This window comes from Dendrobates tinctorius, unplaced genomic scaffold (assembly GCF_039654945.1).
Source record: "Dendrobates tinctorius isolate UK_male_01 unplaced genomic scaffold, ASM3965494v1 ptg000107l, whole genome shotgun sequence".
NCBI classification, from domain to species: domain Eukaryota; kingdom Metazoa; phylum Chordata; class Amphibia; order Anura; family Dendrobatidae; genus Dendrobates; species Dendrobates tinctorius.
The window spans coordinates 7,992,498-8,014,904 of record NW_027361775.1 but is presented as its reverse complement, the minus strand read 5'-3'; the positions used below and the strand labels follow the sequence as shown (position 1 = coordinate 8,014,904).

At 47.3% G+C, this 22,407-nt stretch overlaps 2 protein-coding genes across 3 annotated transcripts in view; one reads left to right on the top strand and one right to left on the bottom strand.

The window, feature by feature from the left end:
• The window catches only part of ELOVL5 (ELOVL fatty acid elongase 5), a 79,044-nt gene extending 68,365 nt beyond the window's left edge, over window positions 1-10,679 (bottom strand). Inside the window, exons 1-3 of one of the 2 annotated variants that reach the window (XM_073589152.1) lie at window positions 10,543-10,679; window positions 6,725-6,791; window positions 1,236-1,423 (exon numbers count right to left, since the gene is read on the bottom strand). In XM_073589152.1, the coding sequence (XP_073445253.1) occupies window positions 1,236-1,423; window positions 6,725-6,782 (246 nt within the window). In that variant the 5' untranslated portion in view covers window positions 6,783-6,791; window positions 10,543-10,679. Of the gene's footprint in view, window positions 1-1,235; window positions 1,424-6,724; window positions 6,792-10,138; window positions 10,160-10,542 lie in introns of those variants that run through there. The other variant, XM_073589153.1, reaches the window with a different exon arrangement.
• Window positions 10,680-10,778: 99 nt separating this feature from the next.
• LOC141100590 (uncharacterized) lies at window positions 10,779-13,146 on the top strand. The gene is given in 2 exon segments (XM_073589154.1): window positions 10,779-12,206; window positions 12,209-13,146. Coding segments are annotated over 2 exon segments (2,121 nt in total). The 5' UTR covers window positions 10,779-10,901; the 3' UTR covers window positions 13,025-13,146.
• Window positions 13,147-22,407: the final 9,261 nt, after the last annotated feature.

Here is a 22,407-nt window from a genome sequence, read left to right as displayed (position 1 = left end):
ACAATAAGGTTGCACAGGTCTTGAGACATCTCATTGGTTTTATCCATCATGAGATGTTTCTTTTGTGGCACATTGGTAATGAGATACTGTTTTGTAGGCCATCAGTTGATCCAGCTGATGTTATTTTTCACTAAAGGGCAGGATTGCTTTCTAGATAGATTTCAGCTGGTGTAATGACTTTCCATGGCTTTTGGCACTTCCCTTTCTTCATGTGCTCAATATTTTTTCCTGTGTCATTTCTCATTATTACACATAACTTTATTCATGGACATCTATCTTTGGTTTTATTTCGTTGCCTTGGTGGATTAGATGGGTTGTTACCGACATCTGGTGAGAATTTAATGTCAATAACACCTTTTTAAATATATTTACTTAGAAAATGAGTGACTTATGTAAAAACTTATTTCACCCACTGTAAATCTCTACAGTCACTCTATTTGGCTGTAGAATGCCGAATCCTGCCAGTGTCGGATATGTGCACTGTCAGGATCTATTTAGAACTCGAGAGGGTGGTCAGGCAGTGACAGTCACATACTGACTAGCTTCTAATCCACTTCTCTCGATAGAATATTGAGAGAAGGAGGATAAGTTGCTAGTTGGAATGTGACCACCTGCTCGAGCTGGAATACTACAGTCACATAGTTTGACTGCAGAATTCTATGTTGGGCCCAAAAAATACCTTTTCAGGTCCCCTTTTCAAGTCCGTGTAACACATGCATGTGAAAAAATGGTACTGGTGTCATCAGTGTTTTCCATAAGTCTGTTATCTATGTGTCCATTCTTACTATCAGTGTGGTGGTCATTGTTTTTCTGGTATGGATAAAGAAAGAATTCAATTACAAAGCTTCTCCTATACTGTGCAGTGTTAAATATGTACAGCACATGGATGCTATCCGTGTGCTATATGTGATTTTTGGACCTATGGACTTTTATTGGCTATGTAATCCGTGTTGCCGAAAAAAACGGACATGTTTCCATGTGATTTGCACAGACACGTGGTCCGTGTAAAAACAGAGATGTGTGCAGCCCCATAAGTTATAATTGGTACGTGGGGTACCCGTGAGAAAACAGATACCACAAGTACTGGAAACACAGACACTGTTAATGATACGTTGAGGTTTTGTACCATAGTTCCTCTCTGCTTTGACTGTCAAACCAATGACAGACACAGAAGAAAAGTCATCAATAAAAATTATAGTCCTGGTGACAATATAAATGTGTGCATTCAGTCTTACCTCATAGAACATGTAGAGTGAGAGCAGCGTAAGGCCAAGGTTATAGACCACCAGAATCCCTCGGCAGGACACAGGTTGTCTGTTCTTCATGTACTTGGGTCCATTCCATACAATAATTAAATACAGGACGGTGCAGACAAAGGTGGGGATGTAATTATCCAACATGAACCAGCCTTTCACTCGCGGGTCTGAAATGTAAGCAGAAAAGAACTTCACATGAGAGACTTCATAAAGCACAAATTGCTATAGTGCTCATAGTCATCAAATGAGCTTTGGACAAGAGACATCTGTAGGTAAAATGTTCGGCCACGAGCACATCGAGTGCAGTCACGTGCCGCCAATTTTCATGCATTTACAGCAGCTCTGACAAATCTTTGGAGGTTAGCGGGGCCTAAATCATTAATTAAAATGTATTCCACAAAGCGTAAATATTAGAAATGTTCTCCAGCCTATCTGACGAATTCCCCCTACAGTGGCCGGGCATCTGGACCTACTGTAGCCTTAGCTCTTTTCTACAAAAACCATATAGAAGTGAAAATGGCAAAATGTAATAAAGATAAAATAGAGGAGGTCACTTTATATAAGCAAACTGCAAAATCAACGTCAATCAAAATTGAAAGTTACATTGGAAAAGCAGAAAACACCAGTAAATAATTATTTGGGCGCTGTCCTCTTCTGTCCCAATACGTACATTTCTTACTCATATCTGTCTGTATGAAAACTGGGACACAGCCCAATTACAGCTCAGATTCCTAAATGGCAGCGATACAGCAGAATGTATCATGGCATAACTGGGCATAGGTGCCAGACAATTGTACCAACACTAGACTAGCGATAAGGCCAAATTCAGACCTCTGTGACAGACCGTCCATGCATAGAATGTGATTTATGGAAAGGACGTGGGTCTAGCAACCCCAACTCGGCAGCCTCACGTAAGCTGGCTATGCTTCAGAGTCTGGATCAGGAGACCCATGGCCAGTTTGTGCATTGCAGCCCGTTCTCAGACCCTGATACCCAAGGGTATGAATGAGGCCTAAGGGCTGCTATACTGTGCTCCTCCTTATTTAGCTAAACAGATTGAACAATTTACAGTTAGTAGTTCCAGATACTCTATAAGAGCATGTGCACACTTTATTTGATGCAGAAATTTCTGTATCTGTTGGCAGTAAAATAGGTGCTTTTTTGCCTTGTTTTTGATACATTTTTTTATATGCATTTTTGTTGTAAATTTGTCCCCACTTGTTAGTACGAGTGAAAATTGCAGCAAAAATGCTGAAAGTCACAAATAAGCAACGTGTGCATGAGGCTTCAGGATTCTTACTCACTTTGCTAGCATCAGGAAACCCTCCAGATTTTGGAACATATCTGCAATGTGTGACAGATCTTAAACGGGTTTTTCCAGTGAGTACATTTAGCACCTTTAAATGTATGATTTATCAAGCACAGTGATACTGTTTGTAAACCAGGTATTGGTACTTTTGGCAGTGTGGACAGGTGCCAAGTCCTGCTGGAGAATGACATTTCCATCTCCAAAAAGCTTGTCAGCAGAGGGAAGGATGAAGTGCTCTAAAATTTCCTGGCAGATGGCTGCGCTGACTTTGGTCTTGATAAAACACAGTGGACCTACACCAGCAGATGACATGGCTCCCCAAACCATCAGTGACTGTGGAATCTTCACACTAGACCTCAAGCAGCTTGGATTGTGTGCCTCTCCACTCTTCCTCCAGACTCTAGGACCTTGACTTCCAAATGAAATGCAAAATTTACTTTCTTCTGAAAACAACACCTTGGACCACTGAGTAACAGTCTAGCTCTTTTCCTCCTTGGCCCAGGTAAGATGCTTCTGGTGTTGTCTATTGGTCATGAGTGGCTTCACACAAGGAATACGACAATTATAGCCCATGTCCTGGATACATCTGTGTGTGGTGCCTCTTGAAGCAATGACTCCAGCAGCAGTCCACTCCTTGTGAATCTCCACAAAATTTTTGAATGGCCTTTTCTTCATAATCCTTTCAAGGCTGGAGTTATCCCGGTTGTTTTGTGCACTTTTTTTTTCTACCACACTTTTTCCTTCCACTCAACTTTCCACTAATATGCTTGGATACAGCACTCTGAACAGCCAGCTTCTTTAGCAATGACATTTTCTGGCTTACCCTCCTTATGGAGTGTGTCAATGACTGCCTTCTGGACATCTGTCAAGTCAGCAGTCTTCCCCATGATTGTGGAGCCTACTGAAACAGACTAAGGGACCTTTGTAAATGCCTAGGAAGCCTTTGCAGGGGGGTTTTGTTAATTATGCTAATTTACTGAGATAATGACTTTTGGGTTTTCATTGGCTGTAAGTCATAATCATCATTAACAGAAATAAACACTTGAAATAGGTCACTCTTTGTGTAGTGACTCTATATAATATGAGTTTCACTTTTTGTATTGAAGAACTGAAATAAATTCACTTTTTGATATTTTAATTTTGTGAGATGCACCTGTACTACCCACACTCGTGCCATGTGTAGATAAACATCACACAAGTTAAGGGCCCGTCACACTAAGCGATATCGCTAGCAATATCGCTATAACGTCACTGGTTTTTGTGACGTTATAGCGATATTGCTAGCGATATCGCTATGTCTGATACTTACCTCTGACCGCTCCCCCGCTGGTTATCGCTGATCGCGTGAGAACGTCCTGGACCATTTCTCGTCGTCAGCTTCCTGCTGAGCTTCCTGTGGCGCCGACGAGCGACGCGTCATGATCGCCTCGTCTGACAGGTAAGTAACGACCGCCGACCGCTGCTATGTCGCTGGTGAGATCTGCCTGTGTGGCAGCTCACTAGCGACCACTTAGCGATGCACCAGCGATCCTGACTGCGCCATATCGCTGGTCGGGATCGCTGGTGCATCGCTAAGGCTAGTTTCACACTAGCGTTTTGGAGCGCAGCGACGGCCTGGCACGGCCGCCGCTAAGCCCCGCCCCCTGCCCCGCCCGCCGGTAGCTCCGCCCACCGGCGCATGACGGTGCATGCGCCCTGCGTCCCCTATCTTTATCACAGGGGGCGCAGGCCGTGTGCAGTATGCGTTTGGCGGCGCATGCGCCTTTTTGACGGTGCGCCGACGCAACCAAAATGCAGCAGGTTGTGTTTGGCGCAGGTCGGCGCACCGTCAAAAGGACGCATGCGCCGCCAAACGCATACTGCGCACGGCCTGCGCCCCCTGTGATAAAGATAGGGGACGCAGGGCGCATGCAGCGTCATGTGCCGGTGGGCGGAGCTACCGGCGGGGCGCGGGGCTTAGCGGCGGCCGTGCGCAGGCCGTCGCTGCGCTCCAAAACGCTAGTGTGAAACTAGCCTAAGTGTGACAGTACCTTTAAATAAAAAAAGGGGGGCATCAAGCCTTGAGATTGCGACAATGTCAAGGAACGTCAAGATCAGGAGTAAGTAGGAGTTTAGAGGGCTTAGAGTGCTGTGCTCATGGGTCTTATTGTGTATCTGCCACGGGGTTAATATGTGCTGACACAGCCGTCATGCAAAGGTGCCTTCAAATAGCTACTTCAGCATTAAAAGTGAGCCATTCCTTCTAATGAGTAGAGGAGTCTACTTGTAAGCTGACAGATCTCAAGACCTTTTTTTTTTTTCAAAATACAGACTGACATGGTGGCAAAATCTGATTATGCGCATGTATCACCTTGACATTTGTTCACAGGATAACTACAACTTGAGCCTCAATTTCTGTTTTCTGCGCATGATTATGGGGTTGCACTTTACCAGAACATGGAGAGATATGCTTTACAGCAGGCAGCCGCATTCACCACAGCACCCTGTGCTCTGGAGAAGACACACATTTTTATTAGCGTAGGTTCACACAAGTGTATAAAAAAAATTCAGACTTTCATTCCGAAAACTCGGACAATTTTTTTCTCACTTGTCATCCTTGTGCAGTCTGTATATAATCCATTTTTTACAGCAGCTATTAATTTACAAAACCAGCTACAGTTTCCCATGTTACAGAACTACAATGTATCCATAAAAGTCAGACGCTATTTATACTGTGGCTCCATATGGCGTCCAATTTTTTTTTGCACATCCATAGACATCAATGGGTACAGGCAGATTTGGTCAATGAAATAAAATAATAATAAAAAAAAAAAGAAAACTCATTAGCACTGCCCAACTGAATAACATTGGTTTGTGTACTGTCCAGTTTTTCACGGACTAAAGGTCGGTCATGTGAACAAGCCCTAAAGCTGAGGTCACACAAGCGTATGAAAATTAGTCCGATTTCAATCTAAGAGATTTGGGAACGATTTTCATCCATACTGTCATTGCGCCATCTGCATTTTACGTCCATGTGGCATCCAGATTTTTACATCAGCAATTTAGAATGTACATGATGAAATACAGTTTCCTATGTTAATAATGGAAAAGTAGCCATATCGGACGCTACGCGGATCTGATTTTTTTTGAGCAGCAATAGACTTGTATAGGTGAATCTCATCCAAGAGGCGGACTTACCTGAGCAGCCCTATTGTATTACATTGGTCAATGTGCCGTCCAAATCTTTACTTAGACTGTCCGTATAACAAATGTCTGAACAAGTCTTATACAGACAAGGCCAAAATAGAGGCCTGTTTTCCAAGTGGGGGTTACAATGGCATGGCGTCTTGATGGTGGTCCCATAAGTTGGAACTACACTGATCTAAAAGTTTGACATAGTATCAGAGCACATAATGACATAAATAGCATCAGAAGGTCCTATGCCTATATTACTAGGACCGAGAAAAACATCACATGGACACTCCTCTACTGAGTGAAATATGACAAACATGGAGTTAAAGTCCAAAATTCATTACAAAACATACAGCTTTATTGAACATTGATTGAGGCACAGAAAAGTTAAAACCATGTAACAGTACAAGGTCATTATTCTAGTGAGCAATGAGCAGAACAGTGTGAGTCTCTCATTTAGGCCGGGGTCACCCTTGTGAGAAACTCGCACAAGTCTCGCATCTTAATACCTGGCACTGCCGCCGCCACTCGGGTTTAAAACCACAGAGGCAAATCCGGACCAGAATCAGCACGAATATGAGTTTCTCTCACCCTCCAGACAATAAATTAGGAAGTTTTTGTTTTTATAGAATGCAGAAAGAGGGAAGATCAAAGGAGGATTTGAATGCAAATCTCTTGTGAATGTAATTAGTACATGGCAGTTCCACCCCTTTTTTCTGGGCCTCTTTTGGGCCATAGAGGGGTTATCCACAGCTAACATGTTGATGACCTTTCTGTCAAATATGTAAATTCTGTAAATAGGTGATTGGTGGAAGTCTGACATCCAGCAACTCCACTGATCGGCTGGTGTCCGCCCCCCGCAGCACCCATGTATGGAGCTGCCGCGATCTGCTACATACGGTACATTGGTTACCTCTGGCTACTGCCCCATGGACAGTTAGACGATACATTAATATGGTAAACATCTACAAATAATTATGCATTTTACCTCGTGGTCCAAGCAAGTTGTCTATGTATCCATTCACTGCTTTATCCATGGCCTCCATTCCTTAAACCTACAAGGCAAGCACAACATGTGGCTAAATCAGTAATGAAAGCTTACAAGGGGTTGGGCCATGATCAAGAAAAAACCTGTGCAACTAAAAGGAATGTAATCAAATAAGAAAAGATGCAACACATCATCCTGCATTACCGCTGCAGCCAATCACTAGTCTCGGTGGCAGTCACATGTGAAAGAATTGCTGCTTCTATTTTATTGCATTGCCCTCATTGGCTTATTTTTTTTGTGATCATAGATGACCTCCTTAAGGAAAGAAAAGGGAACATCAGATACTGGAACACATAACGGAGGGGGTAGACACCAATCATATCACAGACCCTTCTTCCCACCACAGGACAGGGAAGATCAGCTCTTCTCAGAGTCACAGCCTGCTGTAAAGAGGGTGGATGTACACACAATTAGGGATCAGGGCTGTGTCATCCCCACGTCTATAGTCAGTAATGGCTCACGCCTCTGTAGTGTTCTGCTTTCTCTTCAGTCACCACAATAACTGGGGCGGTACTTTCCTGTATGATGCATCTACGTGGTGTGTGATGGACATGTAGAATAACGCTGCACACCGATGAGTGCTGTCTGCTCTTCCTGCATCAGAGGAAGTACAACGCCTGAGCATAGCCATCCAGACATCAGTGTGATCCTCCTTACCATGCCCAGAGAAGAGCACAATGGAGGACACACGGCCTAGTCACTTGCCTTACATCTCTAGTGTTTGGCTGGCGTAAAGGACTTGGCCATTACTGGACAACCACTACTTAATCAATTTAGGGGCATGTAGGAAATAAAAACAAGGAATACTCACTTCCCGCAGCGGCGCTTTTCCAGCGGCGTTGGCACTGCTGTTCTTAGCTGATGACATGATGTTTTCCCATACGGTTGCTGCAGCCCTAACATTGCTGGAACGGCGCCATTGCAGGGAGTGAGTGTCCATTGTTTTTATTTTCTACATGCCCCTGAATTGATTAAGCAAAGGAGCTGTACAGTAGAGGACAAACACTACAGCGCAAATCCACAGCACCGCACTGGTGCTCTCCAGTGGGGCCAGAAAGGATGACGTCCAGTCCATCATTCCCTAGACCGGTGAGGCCACTCACTGGGTCAGGTGACAGATGTCCAGGATGTCTTTGCATGCGTCTGGAGCGCTAAGTAGCCTTTGCCGAGTGCAGAAAACCCCTTTCAGTCTGGATATTTCTTTTCAAAGGGTCATTTATCAAGACAACCCTCTAAACTTGCCCCTTCAGGTATTTGGGGCCTCGCTGAATGGCCGGTCACACTTTCCAAGCAATACCAGCTCGTAGTCAGACAGTCCTGATGTAAAAGAGCTTTACAGCGCTGCTAATTTTCCATAAGCTGCAGGGAATGGAAAAATGTAGAGAAGCACAGAAGGCCCTGCTCCTGTCACCAGTGACGCCACTTTTTACTTGCCACATGTCCCCAGTACCACGTCCAAGTGTCAGGTGACTGGTGGGATATACACCACACACAGCTCTACGTGGCACACATGGCGAGTCAACTCAGCTCTACACCGCATGCGGGTATACGCTGCACTCCGCTCTACGCGGTACACATGGTGAGTCAACTCAGCTCTACACCGCACACAACACGCGGGTATATGCTGCACCCAGCTCTACACCGCACACACGTCTACACCACACACAGCTCTTTACGTGGCACACATGGCGAGTCAACTCAGCTCTACACCGCATGCGGGTATACGCTGCACCCAGTTCTACACCGCACACGCGTCTACACCACACACAGCTCTTTACGTGGCACACATGGCGAGTCAACTCAGCTCTACACCGCATGCGGGTATACGCTGCACTCAGCTCTACGCGGTACACATGGTGAGTCAACTCAGCTCTACACCGCACACAACACGCGGGTATACGCTGCACCCAGTTCCAAACCGCACACGCGTCTACACCACACACAGCTCTACGCAGCACACATGGCGAGTCAATTCAGCTCTACACCATACACAGCACGCAAGTATACGCTGTACTCAGCTCTAAACCGCACACGCGTCTACATCACACGCAGATGGACACGATATGCAGCATGCAGGTTTACACCACATACGGTAAGAGGATCTACGCCACATACAGATTGCGGGTCTATGCCGCACGCAGGACTACAACGCATGCAGTACGGGGGTCTAAGCCGCATGCAGTACACAGGTCTACACCGCATGCTGTATGCAGGTCTACACCACACGCGGTACGTTGGTCTACGATGCATGCGGTAAGGTCTACACCGCACGCAGAACGTGGGTCTACAATGCACGTAGTACGCAGGTCTACACCGCACGTGGTACGTGGTTCTACGCTACACGCGGTATGCAGGTCTACACTGCACGCGGTACATGGGTCTATGACGCATACAGTACACAGGTTTACACCACACGCAGTACATGGGTCTACGCCGTACATGGTACGCAGTTCTACACCGCATGCAGTACGTGGGTCTAAACCACACATGGTACGCAGGTCTACGCCGCACGTGGTACGCAGGTCTACACCGCACGCAGTATGTGGGTCTACGACGCACGTGGTACGCAGGTCTACACCGCACGCAGTACGTGGGTCTACGCCGCACGTGGTACGCAGGTCTACACCGCACGCAGTACGTGGGTCTACGACGCACGTTGTACGCAGGTCTATACCGCACACGGTACGCAGGTCTACACCGCACGCAGTACGTGGGTCTACAACGCATGCCGGTTTACACCGCACACAGGTTCACACTGTACACAGCACGCGGGTATACTCTGCACTCAGCTCTAAGTGGCACACGCATCTACACCACACACGGATGGACACCATACGCAGCATGCAGGTTTACACCACATGCGGTAAGCGGATCTACGCCACATACAGGTTAACATCGTACACAGTACGCAGATGTATGCCGCACGTCGTACGCGGGTCTACACCACACGCAGGTCTACACCGCACGCAGGTTCACATCGCACACAATACGCAGGTGTATGCCGCACACAATACGCGGGTCTACGCCACATACAAGATGCGGGTCTATGCTGTATGCAGTACGCAGGTTTACACTGCACGCAGGACTATGCCGCACATATTACGCAGGTCTATGTCACACACAGAATTGTATGGAACGGGCCAGAAACTAACAGTGTCCTTATGTACAATCCAGAAAACTGAAAATGTGTTGCCCATAGCAACCAATCAGATTGCAGCTTGTGTTCTGTAAAAAGGTGTAGAAAATGAAAGCTGAAATCTGATTGGTTCTTCAACTAAAAGTGTGCACCATTAAGATGGGTGAGACTGGCACCGAATATTCTAGAAGAAATGTCAGGGCACAGACAGAACGTACCGAGGCGGGGATGCGGCGGGTACCACTCCGTTATCAGAGATGTAACAAGTGCTGGAAGTGACAGCGGACAAGTGACATGTGGCAGCTCTGCACGGGCTCTGATTGGTCGGACAGAAGTGCGGAGACCAGTGGGCAGGGAGGGAAGGAGGACCCCGAAAAGCAGAGGAAGCGAGAGCGGCGCTGCCCATATATAGCGGGGGTCGGTGCGGCTGACATCACCGGGTGTCACATGGACCGGGTCTGCCTGCGGGGAGAACACATGTGGCGGGCAGCCTGACCCCATCATAGCGCGACCCCATCACAGGACGTCCCCATCCCGCAGTCTGTCCCTGCACAGGAACAACTCTGTAGAAGTCGCCCAGCCATACAGGACGGAGCCGCGCCCGCTCACCAGCCCTCATTACCGTTCTGTGGCCGCCGCCCGCTGCCGTTCTGTCTCCCGCGGTGTCACTCCTCTGGATGGCTCCCGGCTCAGAAGCGGCACTGGCTGTGTGTGACTCCGCTCTCCGCCCAGTCCCGGCCGGCATTGTGCGCTGCACAGCCCCGCCCCCAGGTGGAGTCCGGCCGCTCCCAGCCACACAGAGCGGGGACCGGGACGCGTGAGGAGGCTCGCCTGATGGGAAGGCGGGAGATGGCGGGGACCGGGGACAAATGACGGAGGAGGGAGGCGACAGAGCGGGGTGACCGGAGATGCTGCGGACTCCGGCCATAAACTCATCACACAACTAGTTATCACTTGTGTCTTTTATCTGGCTGTGCAGAAATGTCTGACATCTGTCTACTGTATATCATCTGCCTCCCCGATATCATCAACCTCTCCTACATCATCTGCCTCTACATCATCTGCCTCTCCCACATCATCTGCCTCTACATCATCTGCCTCTCCCACATCATCTGCCTCTACATCATCTGCTTCCCCTACATCATCTACCTACTGTATATAATCGGCCACTCCGACTCCTACATCATCTGCCTCCCCTACATCACCTACCTCTACATCATCTGCCTCCCCTACATCACCTACCTCTACATCATCTGCCTCCCCTACATCACCTACCTCTACATCATCTGCCTCCCCTACATCACCTACCTCTACATCATCTGCCTCCCCTACATCACCTACCTCTACATCATCTACCTCCCCTACATCACCTACCTCTACATCATCAACCTCTCCCACATCATCTGCCTCTACATCATCTGCTTCCCCTACATCATCTACCTACTGTATATCATCTGCCTCCCCTACATCAAACTCTCCCACATCATCTGCCTCTCCTACATCATCTACCTCTCCTACATCATCTGCCTCTCCTACATCATCTTCCTCCCTACATCATCAACCTCTCCCACATCATCTGCCTCTCCTACATCATCTACCTCTCCTACATCATCTGCCTCTCCTACATCATCTACCTCTCCTACATCATCTGCCTCTCCCACATCATCTGCCTCTCCTATATCATCTACCTCCCCTACATCATCTACCTCCTCTACATCATCTACCTCTCCCACATCATCTGCCTCTTCATCATCTGCCTCTCCTACATCACCTACCTCTCCCACATTATCTGCTTCCCCTACATCATCTACCTACTGTATATCTGCCTCTCCTACATCATCTGCCTCTCCCACATCATCTGCCTCTCCTATATCATCTACCTCCCCTACATCATCTGCCTCTCCTACATCATCTACCTCTCCTACATCATCTGCCTCTCCCACATCATCTGCCTCTCCCACATCATCTGCCTCTACATCGTCTGCTTCTCCTACATCATCTACCTACTGTATATCATCTGCCTCCCCTACATCATCAACCTCTCCCACATCATCTGCCTCTCCTACATCATCTACCTCTCCTACATCATCTGCCTCTCCTACATCGTCTGCCTCCCCTACATCATCAACTTCTCCCACATCTGCCTCTCCTACATCATCTACCTCTCCTACATCATCTGCCTCTCCTACATCATCTACCTCTCCTACTGTATATCATCTACCTCTCCTACATCATCTGCCTCCCCTACATCATCAACCTCTCCCACATCATCTGCCTCTCCTATATCATCTACCTCCCCTACATCATCTACCTCCTCTATATCATCTACCTCTCCCACATCATCTGCCTCTCCTACATCACCTACCTCTCCCACATCATCTGCTTCCCCTACATCATCTACCTACTGTATATCTGCCTCCCCTACATCATCTACCTCTCCCACATCATCTGCCTCCCCTACATCATCTACCTCTCCCACATCATCTGCTTCCCCTACATCATCTACCTACTGTATATCATCTGCCTCCCCTACATCATCAACCTCTCCCACATCTTCTGCCTCTCCTACATCATCTACCTCTCCTACATCATCTGCCTCTCCTACATCATCTGCCTCCCCTACATCATCAACCTCTCCCACATCATCTGCCTCTACATCATCTGCCTCTCCTACATCATCTACCTCCCCTACATCATCGACCTCTCCCACATCATCTGCCTCTTCATCATCTGCCTCTCCTACATCACCTACCTCTCCCACATCATCTGCTTCCCCTACATCATCTACCTACAGTATATCTGCCTCCCCTACATCATCTACCTCTCCCACATCATCTGCCTCCCCTACATCATCTACCTCTCCCACATCATCTGCTTCCCCTACATCATCTACCTACTGTATGTCATCTGCCTCCCCTACATCATCTACCTCTCCCACATCATCTGCCTCCCCTACATCATCTACCTCTCCCACATCATCTGCTTCCCCTACATCATCTACCTACTGTATATCATCTGCCTCCCCTACATCATCTGCCTCCCCTACATCATCTGCCTCCCCTACATCATCTGCCTCCCCTACATCATCTGCCTCCCCTATATAATCTGTTTCCTCTACATCATCTGTCTCCCCTACGTCATCTGTCTGTCTCCCCTACATCATCTGTCTCCCCTATATAATCTGTGTCCTCTACATCATCTGTCTGTCTCCCCTACGTCATCTGTCTGTCTCTCCTACGTCATCTGTCTGTCTCCCCTACGTCATCTGTCTGTCTCCCCTACGACATCTGTCTGTCTCCCCTACATCATCTGTGTCCTGTACATCATCTATCTCCCCTATACCATCTGTCTCCCCAACATCATCTGTCTCCCCTACATCATCTGTCCCCCCAATATTATATACCGTGTCCCTACAATATCTTTGTCCTCTACTTCATCTGTCTGTCTCCCCTACATCATCTGTGTCCTCTACATCATCTGTCTGTCTCCCCTACATCATCTGTGTCCTCTACATCATCTGTCTGTCTCCTCTACATCATCTGTCTCCCCAATAGTATATACGGTCTCCCTACAACATCTGTCTCCCCTACATCATCTCTCAACCCAATATCATCTGCCTCTCCGATATCATCTGCCTCCCCGATATCTGTCTCCCCTATAAAATCTGCCTCTCCTGCATCATCTATCTCCCGTATATCACCTGTCTGTCTCCCCTACATCATCTGTCTCCCCAATAGCATCTACCGTCTCCCTACAACATCTGTCTCCCCTACATCATCTCTCAACCAAATATCATCTGCCTCTCCTGCATCATCTGCCTCCCTGATATCATCTGCCTCTCTTACATCATCTGCCTCCCCAACATCATCAGCCTCTCCCACATCATGTCTCCCCTACATCATCCGTCTCCCCGATAGTATCTGCCATCTCCCTACAACATCTGTCTCCCCTACATCATCTGTCTCCCCTGCATCATTTGTGTGCTCTACATCACCTGTCTCCCCAATAGTATCTTCCGTCTCCCTACATCATCTGTCTCCTCTACATCATCTCTCAACCCAGCATCATTTGTCTCCCCGATTATATCTGTCTCCCCCTACATCCTCTCTCTCCCCAATAGTATCCGTCGTCTCCCTACATCATCTGTCTCCCTGATAGTATCTGCCATCTCCCTACATCATCTGTCTCCCCAATAGTATCTGTCCCTCCCTACATCATCTGTCTCCCCAATAGTATCTGTCTCTCCCTACATCATCTGCCTCCCCTACATCATCTTCCTCCCCGATAGTATCTTGTCGTCTCCTGTACATCATCTCATCTGTCTCCTCAATATCATCTGTATATATCCCACCCATCTGTATATACCCCACTCATCTGTATATAGAGTGAAGGAAATAAGTATTTGATCCCTTGCTGATTTTGTAAGTTTGCCCATTGACAAAGACATGAACAGTCTATAATTTTAAGGGTAGGTTAATTTTAACATTGAGAGATAGAATATCAAAACTAAAATCCAGAAAATCACATTATATAAATGTATTTGCATATTGCGGTGAGAAATAATTATTTGATCTCCTACCAACCATTAAGAGTCCTGGCTCCTAGAGACCTGTTAGATGCTCCTAATCTACTGGTCATCTGCACTTAAGGCAGCTGTCTTACATAATCACCTTTATAAAAGACTCCTGTCCACAGACTCAATTAGTCAGTCAGACTCTAACCTCTACAACATGGGCAAAACCAAAGAGCTTTCTAAGGATGTCAGGGACAAGATCATAGACCTGCACAAAGCTGGAATGGGCTACAAAACCATAAGTAAGACGCTGGATGAGAAGGAGACAACTGTAGGTACAATAGTAAGAAAATGGAAGAAATACAAAATGACTGTCAATCGACATCGATCTGGGGCACCATGCAAAATCTCACCTCATGGGGTATCCTTGATCATGAGGAATAAAGGACTGAATGAAGACCACGATTTTAACACCTTTGGACTATAGTGATTCAGCAGCGCAGAGATAACCACATTTTCCCATATTTTTAATATGATCATGAGGAAGGTGAGAGATCAGCCTAAAATTACACAGGGGGAACTTGTTCATGATCTCAAGGCAGCTGGGACCAGGGCCAGACTGGGACTGAAAATCAGCCCTGGCACACAAACCCCAGCAGCCCACGTACTAAAACGTCCTCACCCCATTAAAACAGCTTATATACAAAGAATAACACAGATACTGAGAATTACACCCACTATCAGGACAGGAGAATACGAATATGTGGACTATATTGTAGTATAAACTGTGGAACTGTGTATATATTATTTAATGTGGAGCTGTGACTGTGTACCGGTATATGATATGTTTTGGGAAGTTCACACCATGCAAAGTTCCGCACTATATTCTGTACTAGCTGAAGAGCCCGGCGCTACCCGGGCATAGTAACTAACTGTAGTTATAGCAAATTATAATTATCCTCCGTCCCATGCCCATATACCCATCATACATATCTACGATCCCATAGGCCCGTGCCCATATACCCATCATACATATCCTCCATCCCATAGTCGAGTGCCCATATACCCATCACACATCCTCCATCCCATAGTCCCATGCCCAAATACCCATCACACATCCTACATCCCATAGTCCCATGCCCATATACCCATCATACATATTCGCCATCCCATAGTAGAGTGCCCATATACCCATCACACATCTTTCATCTCATAGTCCCATGCCCATATACCCATCATACATATCCTCCATCCCATAGTCCCGGGCCCATATACCCATCACACATCCTCCATCCCATAGTCCCATGCCCAAATACCCATCACACATCCTACATCCCATAGTCCCATGCCCATATACCCATCATACATATTCGCCATCCCATAGTAGAGTGCCCATATACCCATCACACATCTTTCATCTCATAGTCCCATGCCCATATACCCATCATACATATCCTCCATCCCATAGTCCCGGGCCCATATACCCATCATACAAATCCGCCATCCCATAGTCCCATGCCCATATACCCGTCATACATATCCTCCATCCCATAGTCCAGTGCCCATATACCCATCCCACATCCTCCATCCCATAGTCCCATGCCCATATACCCATCATACATATCCACGATCCCATAGGCCCCTGCCCATATACCCATCATACATCCTCCATCACATAGTCCCATGCCCATATACACATCCTCCATCCCATAGTCCCATGCCCATCATACATATTTGCCATCCCATAGGCCCGTGCCCATATACCCATCATACATCCTCCATCCCATAGTCCCATGCCCATATACACATCACACATCCTCCATCCCATAGTCCCATGCCCATATACCCATCATACATATTTGCCATCCCATAGTCGAGTGCCCATATACCCATCACACTTCCTTCATCTCATAGTACCATGCCCATATACCCATCATACATATCCTCCATCCCATAGCCCCGTGCCCATATACCCATCATACATATCGGCCATTCCATAGTCCCGTGCCCATATACCCGTCATACATATCCTCCATCCCATAGTCCAGTGCCCATATACCCATCACACATCCTCCATCCCATAGTCCAGTGCCCATATACCCATCACACATCCTCCATCCCATAGTCAACCATTATGACATCATACTGAGCGGCGGGGCTTGCAACCTATGATGACATCAGCGTCACCATGGCAACCATTATGACATCATAATGAGGGGCGGGGCTTGATACACACACACTTTTTCCCCATTATGTAGATAGGGGCAAAATTGATGAATTGGAACGCGCTGGGTTAAAATTTCGCCTCACAACATAGCCTAGGACACTCTCGGGGTCCAGACGTGTGACTGTGCCAAATTTTGTGGCTGTAGCTGCGACGGTGCGGATGCCGGACATACACACACACACACACATACACACACTTGAGCTTTATATATTAGATTACAGAATACAGCATGTAGAGCTATGCCTGTGTATATTATGTATAGTGTGGATTCAACACTATATTCCAGTGATGGCGAACCTATGGCACGCAGAGCCCTCTCAGCTGGCACGCGGCCTTGGCCTCACCTCACTGTTCAGAGCTGCAGCTTCCTCACACACATTGAGTGGCGAGGCCGCGGAGCTGAATGATGATGTAATCCGGCCGCGGCCGCGCCTCTCAATGTGTGTGAGGAAGTGAGAGGAAGGAAGCTGCCGGCGCGTGGAGACCGCGGAGAGGTGAGTGTGGCCGTGTGTGTGTGTGGAGAGGGCCAGTGATGGCGGTGATGGGGAGAGGGCCAATGATGGCAGTGGGCAACGATGTGGTGGGGGAGAGGGCAATGATGGGGAGGAGGAAATTATGGAGGTGGTGGAATGGGCAATTTCTACAAGGGGATCACGATGGGGCATATTTCTGCATGAAGGCGATCATGATGGGGCATATTTCTACATGAAGGGGATCACGATGGGGCATATTTCTGCATGAAGGGGATCATGATGGGGCATTTCTACATGAAGGGGATCACGATGGGGCATATTTCTACATGAAGGGGATCACGATGGGGCATATTTCTACATGAAGGGGATCATGATGGGGCATATTTCTGCATGAAGGGGATCACGATGGGGCATATTTCTACATGAAGGGGATCACGATGGGGCATATTTCTGCATGAAGGGGATCACGATGGGGCATATTTCTGCATGAAGGGGATCACGATGGGGCATATTTCGGCATGAAGGGGATCATGATGGGGCATATTTCTACATGAAGGGGATCATGATGGGGCATATTTCTACATGAAGGGGATCACGATGGGGCATATTTCTGCATGAAGGGGATCACGATGGGGCATTTCTACATGAAGGGGATCACGATGGGGCATATTTCTACATGAAGGGGATCACGATGGGGCATATTTCTGCATGAAGGGGATCACGATGGGGCATATTTCTACATGAAGGGGATCACGATGGGGCATATTTCTACATGAAGGGGATCACGATGGGGCATATTTCTGCATGAAGGGGATCACGATGGGGCATATTTCTGCATGAAGGGGATCACGATGGGGCATATTTCGGCATGAAGGGGATCATGATGGGGCATTTCTACATGAAGGGGATCACGATGGGGCATATTTCTACATGAAGGGGATCACGATGGGGCATATTTCTGCATGAAGGGGATCACGATGGGGCATATTTCTGCATGAAGGGGATCACGATGGGGCATATTTCTACATGAAAGGGATCACGATGGGGCATATTTCTACATGAAGGGGATCAGGATGGGGCATATTTCTACATGAAGGGGATCACGATGGGGCATATTTCTGCATGAAGGGGATCACGATGGGGCATATTTCGGCATGAAGGGGATCATGATGGGGCATATTTCTACATGAAGGGGATCACGATGGGGCATATTTCTACATGAAAGGGATCACGATGGGGCATATTTCTGCATGAAGGGGATCACGATGGGGCATTTCTACATGAAGGGGATCACGATGAGGCATATTTCTACATGAAGGGGATCACGATGGGGCATATTTCTGCATGATGGAGATCACGATGGGGCATATTTCTACATGAAGGGGATCATGATGGGGCATATTACTACAAGAAGGGGATCATGATGGGGCATTTGGCACGTTTTGGCACTTTGTCATAAATAATTGGGTTTTAGGTTGCAGTTTGGGCACTCGGTCTCAGAAAGGTTCGCCATCACTGCTATATACTATACACATGCAGCTCCTTACTATAAACTGTGTATACCTATCACAAAGCTGATGCTGGGACTGATTTACAGTATATACACCACATAGGAGATCCTGATGCTGCTGTTTATACATCAGCACAGTAGGAGAAGAAAGGGAGCAAACAGGTGTATATAATAAAAAAATCAAAATTTTATTTGTTAGTACAAAAGTATTAAAAAGACATGAAAATCCATAACAAGACGCAATCCAGAAAAAAGGTAGAGATACCAGGGTAGGTTGATCCTGCTGCAATATATTGCACAAATCCCAAAAGGAAAGTAAAAAAAGTGCCAGTGAAACGTGTCACGTGTTTGATACACCACTTTCTCAATGGGATGTCTTAAGTCGTGCATGAAGGACCTTATGAACCCATGTGACTCATTACATGGTGAACAATGGGCCTATCGCGGTGAGCAAGTCGGCGCGTGCGCAATGCACCTGCCAGGTCCCAGCAGATGCGAAGCAGGTGTCCAGCGTTATTGCGCACACGTGGGGACTGGTCTATGATCGGGTGTCCTCCCTGGCCTTCTGCGTACGCTTGGGGCTTTCCCCCTCCCCGCACGCATCGGGACTCTACCACCTGGCCCAGGGTCTCCGTTGTCCTGCTGCTGGTAAGCTCTACCCCTGGGTATTGGTCACTTTGATCCTTATAACCCGTGTTATGGCGTTACTTGTCTGGGGTACCTGAATCTTGCTTATTAAGTGATCTGTTTCACTGGCACTTTTTTTACTTTCCTTTAGGAGTTGTACAATATATTGCAGCAGGATCAACCGATCCTAGTATCTCTGCCTTTTTTCTGGATTGCGTCTTGTTATGGATTTTCTTGTCTTTTTAATACTTTTGTACTAACAAATAAAATTTAGATTTTTTTATTATAATACACCTGTTTGCTCTCTTTTTTTGTCCTACTGTGCACATGTTCCTTTGGAGTTGGTGTACTTTTTGTATTTGGGTGGACCACCCGGTATATACTATGCAGCGGAGGTTATTGTTTGTGTTTACACATCAGATAGCAGACGGTGGGGCATATGCATCACATAGGAGACCCTGAGGCTGGTGCATCTACATCAGATAGCAGACGGTGGGGCATATGCATCACATAGGAGACCCTGAGGCTGGTGCATCTACATCAGATAGCAGACGGTGGGGCATATGCATCACATAGGAGACCCTGAGGCTGGTGCATCTACATCAGATAGCAGACAGTGGGGCATATGCATCACATAGGAGACCCTGAGGCTGGTGTATCTACATCAGATAGCAGACGCTGGGGAATATGAATCACATAGGAGACCCTGAGGTTGGTGCATCTACATCAGATTGCAGATGCTGGGGCTGGTGTATATGCACCACATAGCCCAATCCAACTCACCCTGCGGCCCTACTCAAGGTCAGATTCCGCCTACACAGGCATCGTGTATGCCGCTGTAGCATACACAAGTATACGCACGCACATAGCAGCGTCATGATAGTAGAGCGCACGCACATGCTGTGGTGCCCCGATTGTAGTGTACACTCGGTTATCAGTTCTGCAATTGGACAAGTCAAAGATGACAAAAACCCGGCAGCTGACCCGTGTTTCTCATAATAGATAAGAATAGCAGATCACAGCCTGTATGCCCGACAGGATCCATTCCACGTCAGCGGAGCAGTACTTACTAAATATACACTCACTGGCCACTTTATTAGGTACACCTGTCCAACTGTGTGTTAAGACTTAATTTCTAATCAGCCAATCACATGGCGGCAACTCAGTGCATTTAGGCATGTAGACATGGTCAAGACAATCTCCTGCAGTTCAAACCGAGCATCAGTATGGGGAAGAAAGGTGATTTGAGTGCCTTTGAACGTGGCATGATTGTTGGTGCTAGAAGGGCTGGTCTGAGAATTTCAGAAACTGCTGATCTACTGGGATTTTCACGCACAACCATCTCTAGGGTTTACAGAGAATGGTCCGAAAAAGAAAAAAAATCCAGTGAGCGGCAGTTCTGTGGCCGGAAATGCCATGTTGATGCCAGAGGTCAGAGGAGAATGGGCAGACTGGTTCGAGCTGATAGAAAGGCAACAGTGACTCAAATTGCCACCCGTTACAACCAAGGTAGGCAGAAGAGCATCTCTGAACGCACAGTGCGTCGAACTTTGAGGCAGATGGGCTACAGCAGCAGAAGACCACACTGGGTACAACTCCTCTCAGCTAAGAACAGGAAACTGAGGCTACAATTTGCACAAGCTCATCGAAATTGGACAGTAGAAGATTGGAAAAACGTTGCCTGGTCTGATGAGTCTCGATTTCTGCTGCGACATTCGGATGGTAGGGTCAGAATTTGGCGTAAACAACATGAAAGCATGGATCCATCCTGCCTTGTATCAACGGTTCAGGCTGGTGGTGGTGGTGTCATGGTGTGGGGAATTTTTTCTGGGCACTCTTTGGGCCCCTTGGTACCAATTGAGCATCGTTGCAACGCCACAGCCTACCTGAGTATTGTTGCTGACCATGTCCATCCCTTTATGACCACAATGTACCCAACATCTGATGGCTACTTTCAGCAGGATAATGCACCATGTCATAAAGCTCGAATCATCTCAGATTGGTTTCTTGAACATGACAATGAGTTTACTGTACTCAAATGGCCTCCTCAGTCACCAGATCTCAATCCAATAGAGCATCTTTGGGATGTGGTGGAACGGGAGATTCGCATCAGGGATGTGCAGCCGACAAATCTGCGCCAACTGTGTGATGCCATCATGTCAATATGGTCCAAAATCTCTGAGGAATGCTTCCAGCACCTTGTTGAATCTCTGCCACGAAGAATTGAGGCAGTTCTGAAGGCAAAAGGGGGTCCAACCCCTTACTAGCATGGTGTACCTAATAAAGTGGCCAGTGAGTGTATATATATATATTATATTTTATGATCGCTATAAGGACACATCCCATGACAGAGAAGCAGTACATATGTAAGTTATCACCACATGGACACATCGCTATACATTTCTACCCAGCAGCTGAGCTCTTATCTATCCACAGGTTGCAGGCAAGCAGCGACAACAGCAAGTTACCAGCACAAGCTAGTTGCCACATCCCCCATCTTGTTAGTGGCCACATCCCCCATCTTGTTCCCCCAGCCTCAAGCTGCTTCATACACTGCACAAAGTTCACGCCAAGTCCAGGAAGAAGCAGGAGCCGCTCTGTCCAGATGACCATCCACACACTGAGCGTCCAGCGCTTCCAACAGGTGATGTCAGTGATACAACCTGTAAAAATATGCAAAACAAGCCGCGGAGACACCATCACATGTTTCTCAGCGCACGCAATGACTAGCCAGGTCTTTCCCCGGGAAGGAACAACCACGGGAAGGGCAGTCTCCAATGAAGGAAACAATGAAGGGCATATTATCCACAGACAGCTGTTTCGGGGTATTGCCCCTCATCAGTGTGGAGTAGGAAACTGGCCAGTAGGAATAATGCCTAGTAGAAGACTGTGAAAAATGAGGATGAATGAACTTATGGAGACCAACATCCAACACTGCGGAGACACCATCACATGTTTCTCAATGCAGTGATTCTAGAGCAAAGCCCCCATCCCTTATGGGAAATATGTAAAAATATGCAAAACACATGCCGCGGAGACACCATCACATGTTTCTCAACGCAAGCAATGACTAGCCAGGTCTTTCCCCGGGAAGGAACAACCACAGGAAGGGCATATTATCCACAGACAGCTGTTTC